At 41.9% G+C, this 21,802-nt stretch overlaps 1 protein-coding gene across 1 annotated transcript in view; it reads right to left on the bottom strand.

Annotated features, from left to right (window-relative positions):
- ITPR2 (inositol 1,4,5-trisphosphate receptor type 2) overlaps positions 1–20,997 on the bottom strand; it is a gene marked incomplete at both ends in the record, with an annotated part of 125,169 nt that extends 104,172 nt beyond the window's left edge. Inside the window, 7 exons of the mRNA XM_029286076.1 lie at positions 484–630; positions 3,097–3,180; positions 5,049–5,147; positions 10,078–10,236; positions 12,901–12,987; positions 14,122–14,237; positions 20,927–20,997. Of these exons, the coding sequence (XP_029141909.1) occupies positions 484–630; positions 3,097–3,180; positions 5,049–5,147; positions 10,078–10,236; positions 12,901–12,987; positions 14,122–14,237; positions 20,927–20,997 (763 nt within the window). The remainder of the gene's footprint in view (positions 1–483; positions 631–3,096; positions 3,181–5,048; positions 5,148–10,077; positions 10,237–12,900; positions 12,988–14,121; positions 14,238–20,926) is intronic.
- Positions 20,998–21,802: the final 805 nt, after the last annotated feature.

Here is a 21,802-nt window from a genome sequence, read left to right as displayed (position 1 = left end):
TACCATCTCTCCAAGAAGTCTCATAAATGGAGATTCGGGGACAAAACTCTTGTTAAGATAGTTCCTATTGCAGCTACTACAGGAGCCATTGGTCTGAGGAAAACTAGGAACTGCTAATTGCAAAACCCAAACCGATCCAGGTTTCACCTTTCAGTCGTTGTATTCCTACATCTTCACGTTTTGTTTTGTTTTTTGGATCAGGTGAGCTGTTGCCATCTTTGTGTTGACATGGCCCTTGAGTTTGCGTGGCTGAGGTGGATTTCCTCGTAGACCACTGGCTGAAACCGTGAGGTCCAGATCAGGCAAGACCAGATTCAAGCGACCTCAGACCAACCTGGTCCTTTAAAAATATCAACACAAAGATGGCAACAGCTCATCTGACACCCCCCACACACCCCTTAAAAAAAAGTGCGGGTATCAGTGTGGCTAAAGCTGTTACAAGGAATACGGAGCCCAGGTAGGGAGCGTCTCTCCCCCAAATACCTCTATTTCCCACAAGGCTTTAGAACTGGTTGCTGAAGTGGCTGATTGCCGCAAAGTTGTGCGAAGGAAAATGTGTTGCTTCTGCTGGTATTCGTCGCAGGTCAGAAACTTCTCCTGTTCGGCATGGAACAGCCTGACAACATCTCCCTGAATAGATGGAGAGATGGAAAGAAAGAGGGAGAGAGAGAGAGAGAGAGAATGAGAGAGTGACACACACACACACACACACAAATAGGGAAAGAGTGTGTTTTGTTAGGTTTACTATACTCTGTAGATCAGTTTTTCTCAATCTGGGCAACTTCAAGATGGCTGGACTTCAACTCCCATCATGGCCGGCCGAGGAATTCTGGGAGTTGAAGTCGCCCATCTTCAGGTTGAGCAACACCGATTTATACGTTTTCCATAACGTTTAGGGCAGAGAGGCCAAATTGCTGCAGAGTGAAGAGGGGTCATCAGACGATGACCCTGGAAGACCCAAAACCAAAAACGCCATCTTGTTTTTTTTCATGAGAAGGAGTTAAAGTGAGAATCAGACTGAGGGACGTTGTGGGATGCAATCTTCATCAGTTTGCCAGGACAGAGCGCCTAAAGCAAGGCTTTTCAACCAGTGGTACGGGTACCACCTGTGGTACATTGGCACCTGGCAGGTGGTACGCGACCATCCTAGAAAAGTGGTAGAGGGGAGGGGAATGAGCTGAACCGGTGGCAGCACCACACAAGCCTGAGCGAGAGACGGCTGGAGCTGCAGGGCTGTCAGGGCTCAGTGGAAGCGCCAGGATCAGTGCCAGGCTCCAGCTGGAGCTCAGCGCTGATCCTGGTGCTTCTGCTGAGCCTAGAAGAAGCGCCGATCAGCTGGAATGTTGCAGCATCTCCAGGGTCTTGTGATTTACATTCAGATGCTTGGCAAGTGATTCATATTTATGACGGTCACAGTGTCCCAGGGTCATATGAAGTGACCAAAACCTGCTGCAACCACCCAGCAGACGGGGGGAATAAAAACCGAATACCCCCCCACCCCACCCTCACCCCCAATCCTCAACAGAAATGCTCACAACAATGAAAACCTCGGACAGGAGGAAGAGCGCCACCGGGCGGGCAGGCAGGCAGGTGTCTTGCTTGGCTGTGCCTTGGGGGGCACTTTTTTCAGTGCCATTGTAACTTCAAACAGTTACTAAGCGAACTGTTGTAAGTCAAGGACTACCTGTACTTCATTACTTTTTTACTTTTGTTTTTTGATCCTCAAGTTTTTGACACCTTGCTAGGCGCCTGGTGGTACTCGGATATAGCCATATCCTAAAAGGGGTACAATGGGTGAAAAGGTTGAAAAGCCCTGGCCTAAAGAATGAAAAAAATGGCCTCACAAACACTTCCCACTCTTCAATCTTTTTTTTTTTTTAAAGAAATTTTATTGGTTTTTTGGTTTTTGAGACAAAGTATTCAAGACACACCGTGGTGTTAGGGTAGTCAGACATTCAAAGAGAAAACATATATACATAATACATATATATACATAATTCAGTCAATACATCTAGTATTCCCTCTCTTTTCCCCTTAAGTAACATAGTTTATTTAAAATAGTCCAATTCTAGCTTAACGTTATTTGACCTATACCTGTTTTAAAGCTTTATAAATTTACACTACCATAATCAAATTAACTTTAAGTACAAACATTATCAATTCGGGTATCCCTTCCAAATATATTCTAGTTCCGTAGGCAACCTAGAATTATGGATTGGTTTAAGGATTATGATTATGAGTCAGATGTAAGAGAAATGGGGGACTAATGGAAGATATATGAGTTTAAATATATGAGGGGTTGTTTTTTAGGACGATAGGTTACTTGTAAGAAAATTATTATGTAATGTAATTCACCTAATAAGATGATTTGTTTGTTTGATAACATGGATGTTATTAGTTATGATAATTAATTGGATGAAATTTGAATTCTGTTTAATGGATTGAAATGATTTAAAGTTTGATTTTTTTTGTCAGCTTAAAGAGATTGATTAATTGGGATTAGATACGTATAGGATAGATTAATATTTTATTTTAATTAAGGGATATTAGTGGAAGAAGAATCAAATAAGATTTATGAAAAAAACCACTCTTCAATCTTATGTTGGGTAGAGGGAGGAAGTGATGGTTATCAAAATTTGGTCCATTTGGCATCAGCTTTTTGGTGCAAAAGTTCACAACTGTGAGGTCCCATAAGCCTAGAGCAGGAGTCTTCAAACTTGGCCCTTTTATGACTTGTGGGACTTCAACTCCCAGAATTCCTCAGCCAGCGTGCCTGGCTGAGGAATTCTGGGAGTTGAAGTCCACAAGTCATAAAAGGGCCAAGTTTGAAGACCCCTGATCTAGAGGCTGCCTCATCCTTGTTTATGGCTTCTGACTTGCAATTTTTCTGAGAGGATGGAAAAGCACAGGATACGTGTGCAAAGAAATAATCATTTTTGAAGATGGATAAACAGGACTAAAGAAGGACCATCCTATAATACGTATGTTTCAGAACAGCTTGAAACATTACCTGTGGATCATAAGAATAGCTAAAATCAGGAGCTATGGAAAGGAATTAAATTTTATAACAATGAAAAACAGCTCATCCATACTTACCCCTTTAAGCACATCTTCTCTGTAGCAACTAAATTTCATGAACAAGGTGATTTTCCAACTGGTGTTACAATTGACTGCATTGACCTGCATTCAAGGACACCAAGAATCATTCAATTATGTCATGAAACAGCCACACAGAAAAGTTTTTATTGTGTTACACTCTGGCATTACTGTTTACCCATATCTATTTAATATCCTTTTTTTTTTTGTTAAAATAACTTTCTTCCTGTAAAGCTGTCCATTAGTCCCCAACAGGACTTGCTGCTCTATCTAAAAAAAAAACTCAAATGAAGGTGTTAAAAATAATAGAAATAAGTTATATATCAGGGGATACTTGAGCAAATCCTGGCTTAATATTACTTAATAGACTGATAATCTCATAGTTCAATCCCATATTTGTATAAATATGGCCACTAGGTTATATGGCCACAAAAACCCAAAAGTGCTTTTCTCCAAGTGGCAACTGGTCTTTCTTGATTTTTCTTCTCATCCAAGAAGTGAATTCTTTCTCTTTTCAAAAGACCAAAAAGAGTAGAAATCCTTTCCGTTCCTCACCAGTTTTTTTAGAACTGAAGAAGCTTCTTGTATGAGAAGCGAAACATCTTTGAGAAAAATCAAGAAAGACCAGTTGCCATTTGGAGAAAAGCAGTTTTGGGACATCCATAACTTGGATGACTGAGAATCTCCATGGACACGGCCACGAAAAGACTAGGTTATATAGCAGTCATACATACAGTAGTGGCCAAAATTGTGGAAACCTTTTGGGAAAAGTGAATTTTTGAGGTTTGATGGCTAATAACACCACTTTTTTCTTGGAGTAGTACCATAAAATTATATATCAGTGGAAAGATAATTTAATCGAGAATGTAATGCAACAAAGTTGGTTCAATTATCTGTACTGTATTCTATGAAACGTTATAGCCAAATAACCAGAAAAAGGAAGCACAACTTGCTTAGGTTGATCTCAGGTAGCTTTCCTTCATCTGATTGTAGCCAATGAGCGTGAGTGTTTAGAGAGCCAATCGGGTGTCATCTTGTTTTGGCCATGAGCCAATCGGATCACGGTAGGATTCAGTGATTGCTGTCACGTATTGAAGATGAGAGGAGGACATTTGTCAGTGTGTTATGTGATCCCTATCAAGTTGGTTGGGGTTTTTTTGTGTTCTTTCATTTAGTGAGCTTGCAAAACGTAATAAAATTAAAGTAATGGTGCAAAGAGTTGACTGGTCGTCCAGAAAGCGATGTAAAATAGTATTATTAAGTGAACAAGGCTACAGTTATAAAGAAATTAGAAGAAAAATGGGTGGAAACTTAACTAAAGGTGGCATTTCTACTGGACACTTTTCCCAAAAGGTTTCCACCATTTTGGCCGCTACTGTAAGTAACACTGTAATTTCATATACACAGGTAGTCCTTGAATGGTGACCAAATTGTGCCCAAAACTTCTGTCGCCAAACAAGACAGTTAAGTGAGTTTTGCCCCATTTTACAACCTTTCTTGCTACAGTTGTTAAGTGAATTTGGCTTCCTCTGTTGACTTTGCTTGTCAGAAAGTCGCAAAAGGGTGTCAACTGACCCCGGGACACTGCAAACAGTCATCAATACATGCCGGTTGCCAAGCACCCGTATTTTGATCACATGACCCATCGGGATGCTGCAATAGTCGTAAGTGTGAAAAATGGTCATAGGTCACTTTTTTTCAGCGCCGTTGTAGCTTTGAGCAGTCACTAAACCAATGGCTGTAAGTCGAGGATTGCTTGTATGCTAGCAAAGAATGTGATTGGCTGCTAATAATGTGGATCAAGTTATTGCCAGGCAACGCATGATGCCAGTGACAACAGGAAGTTGATCCTGATCAGCTCTTTTGGGAACAAGCTTCCACCGGGGATGACCACTTAACTGCAACCTACCAAAACAAACCTAGTTAGATGGATAAATCCTCATCAAACCTACCTCCTTGCATCCTGGATTATCTAAGAGCTCTATGTTGCTGGCGTGTAGCGGTTGTCCAGCATTAACTGGCATCAGGACAACTTTGTCTCCGACAACAATCTGAAGTTATAAAAAGAGTCACGTATTATCATTCTTTTTTTTAAAAAAAATCACTTTATTTCTGTTGGTTATTTCTATAATCTGGATTCTATCTCACATCGTGGATTCTTACTGTGAATATACCCGATATCCCTTGCCCAGTAAGAACCCAGTAAGATGGGCGATGATTAATATTTATATTATTTACAGGTATACATACGTTGTATATAGCATGTTTAAATGTGTGTTATATATATGTACACTTTTGAGAGCAAGCCACAAAATTTCATTTTTAATGTGTGCCAATGTGCCCACAGTAAAAAATGACAATAAGGGTTATCTATTCTATTCTATTCTATTCTATTCTATTCTATTCTATTCTATTCTATTCCATTCCATTCCATTCCATTCCATTCTGTAATTCTATTCTATTCTATAATTCTATTCTGTAATTCTATTCTACTGTACTCTATTCCATTCTATTCTGTAATTCTATTCTGTAATTCTATTCTATTCTGTAATTCTATTCTATTCTGTAATTCTATTCTATTCTGTAATTCTATTCTGTAATTCTATTCTATTCTGTAATTCTATTCTATTCTGTAATTCTATTCTATTCTATTCTGTAACTCTATTCTATTCCATTCTGTAATTCTATTCTATTCTATTCTGTAATTCCATTCTGTAATTCTATTCTATTCTATTCTGTAATTCTACTCTGTAATTCTATTCTATTCTGTAATTCTATTCTGTAATTCTATTCTATTCTGTAATTCTATTCTATTCTTTAATTCTATTCTATAATTCTATTCTATTCTATTCTATTCTATTCTATTCTATTCTTTGTGGTTTGGGATTATAATTATTTTTATCCTGCAGCCAACCTGCTTCTATATATTTTCAGTGCCATGATTTCCTCAACTCAGAACATATATTAACATCATTCCATAAATTGCTCTAGAGAGTTCCTCCCCTCTTTCCTCCCAGATGCACCATGCATCAAGAGAAGAGAATATTTGTAGCTCAGGGTTGGACTGTGGAGTCCTTGGTGCTCTCTGAGCTTGGTAGTTTTCTTGCAGATGTTTCCTCACCCAACTAGGTAACAACATCAGTGCTAGAAGGGAAGAGAAGGAAGACTGTGAGGTCCTTGGTGCTCTCTGAGCTTGGTGGTTTTCTTGCAGAAGTTTCATTACCTAACTAGGTAACATCATCAGTGCTTAGAAGGGAGTGGGGTTTGTGGAATGGAGGAGAATGAAAAAGGAGGGTGGAGAGAGAGGAGGAGGAAGAAGAGGACTGTGAAGACCTTGGTGCTCTCTGAGCTCCATTGTTTTCTTGCAGATGTTTCATTACCAAGCTAGGTAACATCATCAGTGCTAGAAGGATCTGCTCTATGTTTATATCCAAGTGGCTTGACCTGTCAGTGTTCACGGGAGCGTTCTTGATGTTCCTTATTAGGGTATTGTTTGCTGCTTGATTGGTCTGGTACTAATCCTGGTGTCAACGCTGCTAACATCGGATGTTTTTGCATTGACAACAGATGGAAATGTAGCCATCTTTTTCCTTTTGATGATGCTGGCAGGGGGGGATGTGAAGAAGAGTCTAATTAGACATAACAACACTAAACTTAGCTGAGAATCAAGGTTATTGAGCCCAGAACTGATAAAGAATTTGCGGGATGGAGAGCTGGAGAGGAAGCCCACGCTTCAAGCTAAGTGGCGAATGTGATTTATGACTATTAATTGGAAGAGGGAATTGTGCTTTGATAATATGTGCCCAGGGGAGGGGAATTCAGTTTTTGTCTTTGATTATGTAGTGCCGACATTATGCTACTCGAATAAAAGATTCTTTAAGGTAAACAATGCCTCGAAGTTCTATTGAAGAGTTTCATCTGTCGGAACCATGACACCTGGTGATCATCTCTACTAATCTGGATGTTGATTGCTGGTGAGGTGATGTTTCGGTATTTTATTTTTTCTTCTTAGCTTTTTTTATTGTCTCTTTCCAATGGGGTGTAAACGTTGTTTATGCGCCTGTTGATGGCTGATGTGTTCAAGTGCCAGGCTTCCAGGAATTCTGCAGCATTTATGGACTTAACCTGATCTACAATAAGCAAGCTCAGAGAGCACCAAGGACTCCATATACACCATACATTTTCGGGGCTCGTGCAATTCCACACGCATCTTGAAACAGAAGAAGTTCGAGATTCAATAGAAATGACCAAGCAAACATGCACGGGCAGCTCATCACAAGGGCAAAGTTACAAGTGCACCAGCACCCACAACAGAGCACTGAAAACAGGTGATCCAACTCCTTGTAATTCATCATAGCGTGCTACAAAACGTCTGGGAAGCAAGGTTTCATGGCAGAATTTACCAATACATTCGTACTTCTTTAAATACATAATGGTTTGTGGCAAGTAAGTAGCAAAAAGCCAAAATGAACGATATGGCTTCCACGAATTTTTCTCTTGTTTTTGTCACAAATTGGAAAGTGGAGACAATCACAGACCAAAATCACTCAGCCGATAACTCGTGCAAGTGTCTTATTGTGCTACTCCTCGAATATCAGAACATCCACAATAAGATCACAACCTTTCTACACACAGTTGTACTTAACGCGGGGTGCACTGCATGCCATGCTGCTGAAAAAGAAAACAACTTACAGCTACGTCAGGGCAGAGAGAGTATTAGCAAAAGAAACCTGCAGGATTGAATCAGTAGTTACAAATTGGCTGAAAGGAGCAATCACGAAGACAATATTAAGATGTGCTTGAGATCACAGAGGGGAAACCCTGTCTCTGAATTCAGCTTTGGGACAGCTCCAGCTAGACACAGGTTGTTTCTTGCCATTCTGGTGTTACTCTACTACGGCTTTGGAGAAGCTATCTCAGTCTGTCTTAAAAGCATTGGATTCGGATCCTAGGTGGAAGGGTTTTGTCAACATAAGGTCTTGACCCTTGAACGTACGAAAGGGAATTGGAGAAGATAAGCAGGTGAGGATGCAAATATTACAACTCTGGGATCTGGGTTTCTATATTTGGGGAACATGGCCAGGAATTCAAAGGAAGTCTGAAAGTGGGAGATGACTTAGTCCAGAGATGGACTAAGAGATGGACAGTTAGAACAATTAACCAGTGGAACAACCTGCCTCCAGAAGCGGTGAATGCTCCAACACTGGAAGTTTTTAAAAAGAAACTGGACAGCCATTTGTCCAAAATGGTACAGGGTTTCCTGCCTGAGCAGGGGGTTGGACTAGATGACCTCCAAGGTCCCTTCCAACTTTATCATTATTATTATTATTATTAGATCTCCAACCTTTCCAGGTTCAAGGACCGTAGGGAAGGAGCGCAGCTTCAAAATTGGTGCACATTGGGCCACGCACACTGGTGCAGCACTAGCAGCCCCATTCACGCATACAGCATGCATTGGCACCGTGCGCATGCGTGAACGGCTGCGCACCCCCCGTGGCGGCTAGCGGCCCATTCGCAGCGCAAATCACCTGGGCTAGTGGCGCATGCGCAAATGGGCTGCGGACACCCGTCCCACGCTAGCATTCCCATTTGTGCCCACTCACATGCGCAAACAGGGCTGCGGGCGCTAGCGCGAGTGGAGGGGAAATGCGTACCCACACGTGTGCGCAAGGGCCAGCCGTTTCAACGGCCCGTTGGCCAAGAGCCCATGGCCCAGTCCCGGGCCACAGACCATAGGTTGGGAACCCCTGCCTTAGTCCACCAAACAAGCTCCAAGTATTTGCTTCAAGTGCTCCAGCAGATGAGATACTTAACTTGCCTTCATTTCTTCAGCCTGAGGAGAAGGTAAGGCCCTTCCTGATCACTGAGGACACCACTACAATTTCCTGAGCACCACTGTGGGCTTCACTTATCAGAAGCTGTTCTGATTCATTAAGCACTACATTTAAAACTCTATCTGGGTTTGCTGACACAGCCAGAACTTTTGAGTAAGGCTGTGACCTCATTCAAACTTGGTTTCTCCTCCGTTTGACATTGCCTTGCCCGAGAGGGATCATGGAACTGCAAAAGTTGCTCCTTTCAATGCAGATTCTATCTGACGACTGCCTTTGTAAAATAACATTTCAAGGTGCAAGGAGCCAGGTGTTGACACCTCACCAAGGAAGGACAACAAGGTGTTTCCCGACTGATTTTTGACTACAGAGGTGACAATATTCTGATAGGTGTTTAACCGTTCGATCGTCCCACAGGTGCTTTGTCAAAAGGCAACGGGACTTTGGTTTTCCTTGAAGACGTTTCGATTCTGAAGAAGCTTCTTGGATGAGAAGCGAAACGTCTTCAAGGAAAAAACAAAGAAAGTCCAGTTGCCTTTTGGAAGAGCACCTTCGCCGACAACCAGGACCTGGACGACTGAAAATCTCCACAGAAACTTAACCGTTCAGTTGTGTCCGATTCTTGGTGACTTTACAGCAGGGTTCTTCAAACTTGGCCTTTTTATGATTTGTGATTTGAGGATATGATTTGCTGGCTGAGGAATTCTGGGAGTTGAAGTCCACACCTCTTAAAATGGCCGAGGTTGAGAAACACCAGTTTAGCTCTTTCTGAGTTAGCATTATTTCCCCCTCACATTATGTCAGGGGCCTTCAAACTTGGCCCTTTGATGACTTGTGGACTTCAACTCCCAGAATTCCTCAGCCAGCGTGCCTGGCTGAGGAATTCTGGGAGTTGAAGTCCACAAGTCATCAAAGGGCCAAGTCTGAAGACTCCTGCTTTACAGGCAAGAACTCTCTGTGCTTTTTTTCTGTTGTTGGGTGAATCATTTTTGTCCCGGTTTTGACGTTATCAAGCCAGCGTGTTCTTTGCTTGCCCTTCTTCTTGTTCCACTAACCATTCCTAGCCTCATGGACTTCTCCAATGAATTTGCACGCACGACATGGCCAAAGTAAATCAAAATTCCAGCATCTGCGTATTTCGCTCACTTACATTGTCCCCTTCGCTCCGTAGTTTCCAAAAGGGCTGGATGTAGAACCAGGAGCCTTCATTCCCGGCCGTATCCAAAGAAACCCGCATGGCATTCTTTTCCAGCAAGGCTGGCAACCTCTTATTGACGGTAAGGTACTTGTTGCTCTTGATATGAAGGAGCTGTCGGTGAGGAAAATAAATAAGATCCATGCATTCAGACGCAACCGTTGGGTTAAGATTCAGCCTAAGGCGTGTCCTATGCTAATTAGAACGTGAGGAAACCTCTTGTGACTGTCTACCTTCAGTGGGAATGGAATCAAGAACTTGGCTAACCGCAATACAAACTGGCTTAATTTAGGAGTTGCGGTGCTGCAGTGGTTAGAATGCAGCATCGCAGGCAAACTCTGCCCACTGCCAGGAGTTTGATCCTGACAATTCTGTTATTCCACCATTCTTTTTTCCTTCCTTCCTTCCTTTCTTCCCTTTCCCAATTCTATTATTCCGCCATTCTTTATTCCTTCCTTCCTTCCTTCCTTCCTTCCTTCCTTCCTTCCTTCCTTCCTTCCCTTCCCTTCCTTCTTTCTTTCTTTCTTTCTTTCTTTCTTTCTTTCTTTCTTTCTTTCTTTCCTTCCTTCCTTCCTTCCTTCCTTCCTTCCTTCCTTCCTTCCATGGTGGTGCAGTGGTTAGGATGCAGCACTGCAGACAAACTCTGCCCACATTTAGGAGTTTGATCCTGACAGGTTCAAGGTTGGCTCAGCCTTCCTCCTTCTGAGGTCGGTAAAATGCCACTTAGAGAGGGCTTTAAAGCACTATGAAACAGTATATAAGTCTAAGGGCTATTGCTGTTCGTTCCTTCCTCCCTCCCTCCCTCCTTCCCTTCCTTCCTTCACCTTCTCCCTCCCTCCTCATTCCCACCCTCCCTCCCTTCCTTCCCCTCCTTCCTCCCTTCTTCCCTCCCTCCCTCCCTCCCTCCCTCCCACCCTTCCTTCCTTCCTTCCTTCCTCCCTTCCACAGTCAGGAGTTGATCTTGACAGGCTCAAGGTTGACTCAGCTTTCCATCCTTCCAAGGTTGGTATAATGAGGACCCAGATAGTTGGGGGCCATATGCTGACATTTGTCAATTGCTTAGAGAGGGCTGTAAAAGCACCACGAAGCAGTATATAAATCTAAGGGCTATTTCTGCTATTGCTATTAATTTACCGTTCTCACATTGGAAACGATATCAACTCTCCACAACCGACAAATGGCCCCAATTGTGAACTGGCAAAATGATGCCAGCACGTCACTCGCCTTATCTGGCGGATGGCACAAGACCCATGATATCCTATCACTGTGATTGTGGCTTTTTCAGGCAGCTCTGAGTAAGCTACACATTAGCTACAAAACGGTCTCGATGGAAGATGACTCAGCCGCCCTTAGATCAAGTCATTCAGTCCTCCCGAAGCTTCAAGGCGGCAAAATGACTTCCTATTTTCAATTTCCTCATTTAATTTTCCTTGTCTATAAACCACCTGAGAGCTGGAATTTTTGACTGGATTTTTTTATTTTCCTTTTTTTTGCCAAAGATTCCTTTTATTAATGAGGACTGGTTTTTTTTCTGTTTTTTTAAAGGAAATTCTTGTACCTTGAACAGTTCTAAATTTAAAACGTTACACTTGGTCCAGAGAGAGATCAAAGTTTAAACCACCATTGAATCGTAGTGCTGACTGGGTTACTCTAGGTCAGTGAACTCGGGAGAGCTACGAGATAAATAGGGGACATAACTACGTGTAGTAGTACCTTGAGCTTCTGGAGAAAATGCGGGATATATTTGCAATAAATATGGTACTTCAATAACATTATGCATAAATATGCAGGGTGTTTTGTTAATCAAATTAAAGGACCCATCCCTGAGATACTTATAGCTGGTCATGCAAGGATAACGAAAGTATCGGGAGTCCTCGACCTATGACCACAATTGAGCCAGAAATTTATGTTGCTACGCAAGATGCTTAAGTGCGTTTTGCCCCATTTTATGACCTTCCTGGACACCACTGTTAAGTGAATCACTGCAGTTGTTAAGTTAGTAACATGGTTGTTAAGTGAATCCGGCTTCCCCCATTGACTTTGCTTGTCAGAAGGTCGCAAAAGGGGATCACGTGACTCCGGGGCGCTGCGACCGTCATAAATACGAGTCAGTTGCCAAAGCGTCTGAATTTTGATCACGTGACCACGAGGAGGCTGCAAACGGTCGCGAGTGTGAAAAAGGGTCACAAGTCACTTTTTTCAGTGCCGTTGTATCTTCAAACGGTCGCTAAGCGAACTGTTGTAAAGCAAGGACCATCTGTAGCCTCTGCTGAATGACTTATCCTTTTGTTAGGATCGGCCTTCAGAGCCTGTTTTATTCCTTGGCTTCTAAGCAAATCAGGGGCACCTCTTCAAGTTTTCCTCAAAATGAGAAAAATATCTGGTCTGGGAATGTCCTTTTATGTCTTGTGGACTTCAACTCCCAGAATTCCTCAGCCAGGGTGCCTGGCTGAGGAATTCTGGGAGTTGAAGTCCATAAGCAGCGGTCTTCAAACTTGGTCCTTTTATGTCTTGTGGACTTCAACTCCCAGAATTCCTCAGCCAGCGTGCCTGGCTGAGGAATTCTGGGAGTTGAAGTCCACAAGCAGGGGTCTTCAAACTTGGCCCTTTTATGACTTGTGGACTTCAACTCCCAGAATTCCTCAGCCAGCGTGCCTGGCTGAGGAATTCTGGGAGTTGAAGTCCACAAGTCATTAAAGGGCCAAGTTTGAAGACCCCTGCTCTAACCCACTTGGGCCACAACCCCCCCTAATCTCTTTGTGGCTTTCAAAAACTCACCTGGATCACATTGCTGTATTTTACAATTTCCCCCAGCAACTTCCGGTTCTCACATTCGTTCTGCTTCTGTTCCAGTTCAGCTGCATGCTGCAAGTTAATACGTCCAACTGAGTTATTAACAGAATAATAGAGTTGGAAGGAATCCTGGAGGTCTTCTAGTCCAACCCCTCCTCAAGTAGGAAACCCTATAGGGTTAGGGTCACGTCACCATGAACTCGGAGAGCAAAATGGACATCGCCAACAAACTTGGAGTGCTTGGGTATGGCTAGGAGGGCACTGACTTTTATAGTCTGGCCTATCTATGTTTCCTGGTAAAATACATGGGAAGATCCCATTGGAGGAAAATTCCACTTAGGGTTAGGATTAGGTCACCAGGAACTCATAGAGCAAAATGGACATCACCAACAAATTCGGAGTGCTTGGGTATGGTTAGGAGGGCACTTACTTTTATAGCCTGCCCTATCTACGTTTCCTGGTAAAATACATGGGAAAATCCATTGGAGGAAAATTCCACTTAGGGTTAGGGTTAGGTCACCATGAACTCGGAGAACAAAATGGACATCGCCAACAAATTCGGAGTGCTTGGGTATGGTTAGAAGGGCACTGACTTTTCTTGACTGCCCTATTTATCTTTTGTGGTAAAATACATGGGAAAATCCCATTGGAGGAAAGTTCCACTTAGGGTTAGGGTTAGGTCACCATGAACTCATAGAGCAAAATGGACATCGCCAACAAATTCTGAGTGCTTGGATATGGTTAGGAGGGCACTTACTTTTGTAGGCTGCCCTTTGTTTCCTGGTAAAATACATGGGAAAATCCCATTGGAGGAAAATTCCACTTAGGGTTAGGGTTAGGTCACCATGAACTCATAGAGCAAAATGGACATCGCCAACAAACTCGGAGTGCTTGGCTAGGAGGGCACTGACCTTTATAGCCTGCCCTATCTACGTTTCCTGGTAAAATGCAGTCCCACAGGTTGGGGACCTCTGATCTATACCAATGTTTCTCAACCTTAGCTAAGATGTATGGATTTCAACTTCCAGCATTCTTAAAGTTGCCGAGATTGAGAAACTCCTGTTCTAAACCACAAATGGGACTCCGTTCCTTTCGACTTGGTGGATATGTGAACTCAGCCGATCGTGGTTTCTGAACCAACCACCTTTAGACAAAACAAGGCTTTGTGGGCTACAGAAAGACAGCCAGGAGCTCGGCGCCTCTTACTTGTAGCTTCTTCAACAAGGCCGCTTCGGTGTGGTTGCCTTGTTTCGCTTGTTTCGCTTTCCAGTACTGTTTCTGCGCAGAATAGCGGTTCATGGGACACACTTTGAAAAGGCAATCTGAAGAACAAAAGCACAAAACCAAGATTTAAAGAAGGATCTCCTCTCCCCTTTGGACTTTGCAGATATCATTGATAGACCAGAGGCATGCAACTGACTCAGCTGCAACTTGCAACCCCCCCTTTTTTGTATCAAATTTTATTAATTTTATCCAAATATAAGATGCAAAGCAAAATAAAAAGGAATCGAAAACTGGGGGAAAGGAAAAAGGGGGAAAAAAAGAGGAAATGTAGGGTAGAAAGGGAAAAAGGGGGAAAAAAAGGCATTGACTTCCAAATGTCTTTGGCACAGTAGAATATTACATTACAGCTCAACTTTTTATTTTATACAATAGTACAGTGATGGCAAACCTTTTAGAGACCGAGTGCCCAAACTGCAATCCAAAACCCACGTATGCATCGTCGGGTGCCGGGTGGGTGTGGCCCATTGGGTGGGTGTGGCCCATTGGGTGGGCGTGGCTGTGGTGGTAACGGCAGACTGGGTGGGACTAAAAAGTTCAATCAATCAATTCCAACTTTGCAAGATCTTTTTTTTCCCGTGAGAAGTTGAAATTGACTGATTGAACCTTTTTTGGGGGGGGACACGGCGGTGGAGGCCTAAAGCGAAAAGGTTTTATAAAACCCAGCTGAAGGCCTAGGACTGGGGCGACGGCGCGCGTGCCCACAGAGAGGGCTCTGAGTGCCGCCTCTGGCACCCGTGCCACCCCTGCAATAGTATATATTAGCCACCCCTGCAATAGTATATATTAGCCATTTCTATAACAGCAAACTTGTCTAACCTGGCTGTAACGTCCCTGTAAGTTGCATGATCCACATTTGCGACCTTGCTAGCCAGCATTCCGACAAGCAAAGTAAATAGAGAGAGCGGACTTATTTAATGACTCTCTGATCTGTTTAACAACTGCCTGATCTGCTTGCAGAAAAGGTCATAAAATTGGGATGCGACTCACTTAACCTGGTGAGGTTAAATTTCTGGCCTCAAATGCAGTCATAAGTCAAGGACTATCTGTACATAGCACAGTTCTGGCTACCCTCTTCTCTTTCCCCACCTCCTTCTGCAGACATAGCGTCCGTCCACCTCCCAACAAGCTGAAACTTTGGGGGTCTGGTAGTTGTTGTGACTACAGGCACGTGGTTTTCACACACAAGCCTACACACACAGAAATGCACAAAAACAGCTCCCGACCTAATCAGATTCCAGATGCCTGACAACAGCTTCACATGTTCGAAACGGGGGAAAACACTGGTCTGACATCATTTATTAGTGAACAATTACTAGGAAGTTGGGCAGCGGGGGGGGGCAGGAGTCCCATTGCATATTTGTGTTTTCCCCCCAGTTTCCATGTCTTTCAAAACGGCTTCCCTAGTGAAAACCTCGGGGAAAAATACATGCAAATGACTTCCTTTTTCTCCTCTCCCGTTCCCTTTGAACAATAAAGCACAGAAGGGGCATTCAAGAGAAAGTTTTTGTGAACTGTTAACACCACGTCCCAAGCTAATTCTGCCTTTCCTCTCCTTTGGCTTTTGTTTTGCCTGGTTTTTTTTTTGTTTTTTTTTGTTTGTTTTTTGCACAAAGGTCAGCTTAGGTAGCCCAGCTCGGGTTGCAAAAACAAGCATGAATGTTTGCCTTTGGTGCATGAAAATGAAGCTTCCCCCCCCCCCAAGAATTCACTGCTTCGGATGGCTCAAAAATATTGCAATCCAGGTGCAATAAATGCGATACAGGTAGTCTTACGACAGTGTGTTTAGCAACCATTCGAAGTTACAATGGCACTGACAAAACTGACTTCTGACCATTTTTCACAGAACAGTTGCAGGATCCCCGTAGTCATGTAAGAGAGAAAACTTTGGGGTGCCACTCAGAGGAAGAGAGCTGTGCGCGCGCATCGGCCTGCCTCTCGCACGGCCCGGTTCCAAATAGGCCAGTGATGGCGAACCTTTTAGAGACCGAGTGCCCAAACTGCAACCCAAAACCCACTTATGTATCGTCGGGTGCTGGGTGGACGTGGCCAATTGGGTGATTGTGGCCAATTGGGTGGGCGTGGCTGCAGTGGTAACGGCAGACTGGGTGGGACTAAAAAGTTCAATCAATCAATTCCAACTTTGCGATTTTTTTTTGCCGCGAGAAGTTGAAATTGATTGATTGAACTTTTTTTTTTGCACACGGCGGCGGAGGCCTAAAGCGAAAAGGTTTTATAAAACCCAGCTGAAGGCCTAGGACTGGGGCGACAGTGCACGTGCCCACAGAGAGGGCTCTGCGTGCCACCTGTGGCACGCATGCCATAGGTTCGTCACCATGGAAATAGGCCATAGCCTGGTAGTTGGGGACCCCTTTTTTATGCATATGTTTGACAGTTTGCTTCACACACTTTTTTTGTCTTTGTGGTTCTTGTTATGTCCTCTTTTTTTCCTTTGTTGGGTTTTGTATTTTAACTTTGCAAATAAATAAAACATTTATAGCTACTTACTTACGATAAAACTGAGCCCCAAATTTCTGTTGATACGAGACAGTGATTAATTGAAAAAAGATTGATAAACAAAGTATATATTTTGATTTTACACGCGATAACAGATATTCGCACAACATTGGAAAAATGAAGAATTACCACCAGAGGAAGAAATAATTTAAAAAAAATACTAGAATGTGCGGAAATGGACAGACTTACTTTGAGGCTGAAAGAAAAAGAAGAAACAGAATACTGTCAGATTTGGGACTTATTTTACCAATGGCTGGAGAAAAGAATAAAGGATTAGGAATTAAATTTGTATTAGTGAATGGTAAACTCAGACAATACGTTGTTGAATAAGTACTATTGAATTGTATAAAAAAATTAATAATGTTTTTTACAAAGACAGTTATTAATTGAGTTTTGCTCCAATTTATCAGTTTTTTGGCCACAGTTGTTAAATGAATCAGTGCAGGTTCTGAGTTAGCAACCTGGTTGTTAAGTGAATCCGGCTTCCCCATTGACTTTGCTTGTCAGAAGGTCGCACAAGGGGAACACATGACTCCGGGACACTGCAACCGTCATAAATACGAGTCAGTTGCCAAGCGCCCGAATTTTGATCGCGTGACCACGGGAATGCTGCAACGGTCATTCAGTATGAAAAACGGTCATAAATCACTTTTTTCAGTGCTTGATTTTGTATTTTAATTTTGTAAATAAATAAAAAAAACCTCAAATTTAAAAAAAAAGATAGAATTAAGAAGCAGGTGATTTTTTTTTTAAGTTTTGTTATTGTTTTTAACAGAGTTCAATAATAATTATTCAACAAATGCGTGTTGTCTGAGTATCTTATTCACTAATACAAATTAAATTCCTCATCCCTAAATCTTTTCTCTAACCATTGATAAAATAGGTCCCAAGTTTGAAAGTATTCTGTTTCTTCTTTTTCTTTCAGCCTTAAAGTAAGTATGTCCATTTCCACACGGTCTAATGTTTTTTTGATTATTTCTTCTTCTGGTGGTATTTCTTTGTTCTTCCAATATTGTGCAAATATAACTCTTGCTGCAGTTATCACATGTAGAATCAAATATGTACTTTGCTTATCACGTTTTCTGGCATCATACCTAGTAAAAAAAAATCAGATTTATAGTCTATGTGTTTCTCTTAACATTTTTTCTAACCAAATGTGCATTATTGTCCAATATCTCCTTGCTTTAAACACATGTCCACCACATAGGATAATAAGTACCTGTTTTGTGTTTACATTTCCAACATTTCTCTGACATGTTTTTAAACATTTTTGCTAATCTTGGTGGCGAATGCCACCTATAAAACATTTTATATAAGTTTTCTTTGTGTGAAGCTGGCATTGTCAATGTATAGTTTCTTTCCCACAAACTTTGCCACTTTTCAGGTGATTTTTAAGGACTGAGGAACATCTGCCAAGCATCCATACTTGTCTGGCTCGGATCAATTCCTCCCTGTCTCTCCTCCTTCTTTAGCAACAGTGACTAAAGACAAAGGAACACTAACTTGGTTTCTTTTTTTTGATTCTCTCTTCTTTCCAGTTTGCAAATCAGCAAGGCAAAATAATAATAATAATAAAATTGGTCTCAGAGCTCCTTTCCGTCATACACAACTTCGTTCATTCTATTACTCAGTTGAACCCTGGTTAAAGGAATAATAGCGTCAAGTCAAAATCACGTGAGCTGTAGCTGGCACCTGTCTCATCCCCTCAACTTGTTCCGTGTAAATAAGGTGGTTATACAAGGTGTTCATTGTTCACATTCAGTTAACGTTAGAATAAAATAGAGAGGGAAACACTAGGAAGGATAAGTCTTCATAAAAGGGCACAGGGAAAGAATTGGACTAGAATCAGGGATAGGCAACCTTGGCTCTTTTATGACATGTGGACTTCAACTCCCAGAATTCCTGAGCCAGCATGGCTCAGCTTGGAAACCTCTCTCTTTCCCCTCAGCGTGGCTGGCTCAGGAATTCTGGGAGTTGAAGTCCACGAGTCATAAAAGAGCCAAGGTTGCCCACCCCTGGACTAGATTTTTTTTTCTTAGAAGAAGAATTGGGGTAGGAAGAATAAATCAATTTNACAATATGGATATTCTATTGTTTAATAATTAGGATACTAATTTGTTTATGTTTTAATTATTATTATTATATTTATGTTAAAGGGGAGTTAAAGCGCATTATGGACTTGGTTATTTATATAGTTGGTTAATGTTAGTTAGATTATGATTATTATATTTGTAACCCTGTATTCAGCTCTGGGAAGTGGGGGAGGGGGGGTTAGGGTGGGTTGGTTTTGGGGTTTATAGTGTAACTTTTATAAAACTTTTCAATAAAAAGAAAGAAAGAAAAGAACTGTGTTAGAGCATTTAGCATTTAAAGGTTTAATGCTGTCTCCTTAAGAGATGGCTTCTAGGAAATATAGTCTAGTTGTTAGTCAGTCCTATATCTTATCTAGTCAGTGGAAGGGGCTTCAAAGTTCATCGCAGGATGTCCGGGCTACGTGCCAGGGTTGTAAAAATCCTTTGTCTAGCAAATATCATGCACGCGTCGACAAACATCATGCATGCATCGATTGGTATCCGTAACCATGCCTAGCTGAGATGGGGGAATCAGTTCTTTTTACCTATGAGAATGGACAAATATGCAAATGACCAGACGTATCTACTGCAAAGTAAGTCTCTGCTTAGAATTCCTGGACAATAAATATCTTTTAAAACCATTGTCGTCGAGTTTATGCTATCTGGATCAGAACTATAACGCATCTCAGTTTATGGTTCCAGAAAAATATGCACAGGGAATAGTGTGAACAACAACGTTATTTTGACAAAAGGAAACAAAATGCTGCCAAAATTAATTGTTGGAGTTAAAATTAAAGGACAGTGGGGGAAAACGATAACAGGTAAACGTGGAGATTCTCCGTCATCCAGATCATGGTTGTCCCAAAGGTGCTTTTGGAAAAGGCAACTGGAGTTTGTTTTTCCTTGAAGAGGTTTCGCTTCTCATCCAAGAAGCTTCTTCAGTTCTTCCATCTTCCACCAGAACTGAAGAAGCTTCTTGGATGAGAAGCAAAACCTCTTCAAGGAAAAACAAAGGAAGTCCAGCTGCCTTTTGGAAAAAAGCACCTTTGGGATAACAGGTAAAATTTGCAACCGTTTAATGCTTAAAGAATTGTTAGGCACACCTAAGTTGCCACCAGTCCAACTTGTTAAGTCAACCTTGTAAAAGTTTCCAAACACATAACTGTGTGGCTTTAAGATGAAAAAAAAAAGAAAATATTTACTGATCAACAGCAGAGACACAAATAACAAGCTCGGAGACACAAAAGGAATTAGGTAGCGCTTTTTCCGACTAGCAAATTTTATAGCTTTTTTGTGAGCTCCTATTTTTCCCCCTCCCCTCTGTGGTCATAAGTCGACCCAATTTTACGACCATTTTCATGACAGCCATTAAATGAACTGCTGTGGTCATTAAGTGAATCCCCACTCATAAGCGTGAAGCCATTCTTACAAATGGATGCTTTTCTGCTGGAAACCAGGTCACTAGCAGCAGTCACATAACCGCAGGACATTACAACCGGTGGTAAATGTGAGCTGGTTGCCAAATGACCAAATTGCAGTCAGGTGACCATGCAGGTTGCAGTCATAAGTGCAAAGACCAGTTGTAAGCCTGAGGAGTGGACATTTTTTGGCACTGTTGTAACTTCAAACAGTTGCTAAATGAATGGTAGTAATCAAGGACTGTACAAATAATTCAGAGCGAGCTTCCCCCTTAATGTTGCCCAAGCATGTCAGAGTAAAAATACTCAGACTTCCCAATTATCCTGGCAACTACTGATGGGAATTTCTTGGCGGTATATTCCCAACACACTTGAAGGACTCTAGATTTTGAGAATCTCTATTGTAGTATAAGTAACAATAACAATTGTAACAATGGCAGTTGTTACAATTGGTTGTTATTTACAATCCTTTTAATGTTTTCAGTGCTGCTAGAAATTCTATTTATATAAAGCACTACAGAGCAAACAAAGAGCACACTCACCATGTGCTTTACTGCTCAACTGCTTAACTGTAACAGGAAACAGGAAACTCTACTTAGGGCAAAAGAGCAGAGAATTTATACCATAGACCCAAACTTGTAAATACCCCCATCTACTGGCTGAATACTACTGTGGTTGTTGCAAAGAAACACATTTCAACAATGAATTCCAACAAGTGCTTACCTCGGAATTTTTTGGGTGGATTGCAAAGATCACCTGCTTCGGGCTGAACCACACATCTGTCATCCACCAGCCTAGAAGAAAAATCAAACAGGGTTTATTGTGACTTTTGCATCTATTGATTGAAACAAAGTCTCCAAAGCTATGACTTTGGCTCTTTGATTTCACACAACCATAAAACAAACACTACCCAAAATATAGGTCCTCGCGTGAAAAATGTACTGATGTCCAGTTTTGTCACAAAACCGTGGACCCAATAATTTTCACCCTCTCTGCGGAATTCGCTTTCGGAATAGGTGAAAAAAAAAAAAGAGTCCTAATTCTTTAGGTGGAGTTCAGAGAGGCAGTGTGACATTGTGAAAACGAAGGGCGTGTTTTCAGTTATTGGCCTTGGACAGTAAACCAGTTCACTGAACTGAACCACAGGCGGTCCTCGACTTACAACAGTTTGCTTAGTGACCATTTGAAGTTACAACGGCACCGAAAAAAGTGATTTATGACTGTTTTTCGCACTTAACGACCGTTGCAGCATCCCGAGGATCACTTGATCAAAATTCAGACACTTGGCAACAAAACTCAGACACTTGCAAATATGAGTTGCAAATATGCAACTCATATTTACGACGTGATTCCCTTTTGCGACCTTCTGACAAGCAAAGTCAATAGGGAAGCCGGATTCACTTAACAACCGGGTTACTAACTTAACAACTGCAGTGATTCACTTAACAACTGTGGCAAGAAAGGTCATAAAATGGGGCAAATCTCACTTAGCAAATGTCTCACTTAACAGTAAATATTTTGGGCTCCATTGTGTTCGTAAGTCAAGGACCACATGTATGTAGATATAATAGTATGCTAGGCAATTCAACCCTACCCAGC

This window comes from Protobothrops mucrosquamatus, unplaced genomic scaffold (genome assembly GCF_001527695.2).
Source record: "Protobothrops mucrosquamatus isolate PMUCROS unplaced genomic scaffold, P.Mucros_1.0 scaffold2818, whole genome shotgun sequence".
In the NCBI taxonomy this organism is placed as follows: domain Eukaryota; kingdom Metazoa; phylum Chordata; class Lepidosauria; order Squamata; family Viperidae; genus Protobothrops; species Protobothrops mucrosquamatus.
The sequence above is the reverse complement of the archived record's forward strand: the minus strand, read 5'-3'. Positions and strand labels throughout refer to the sequence as shown.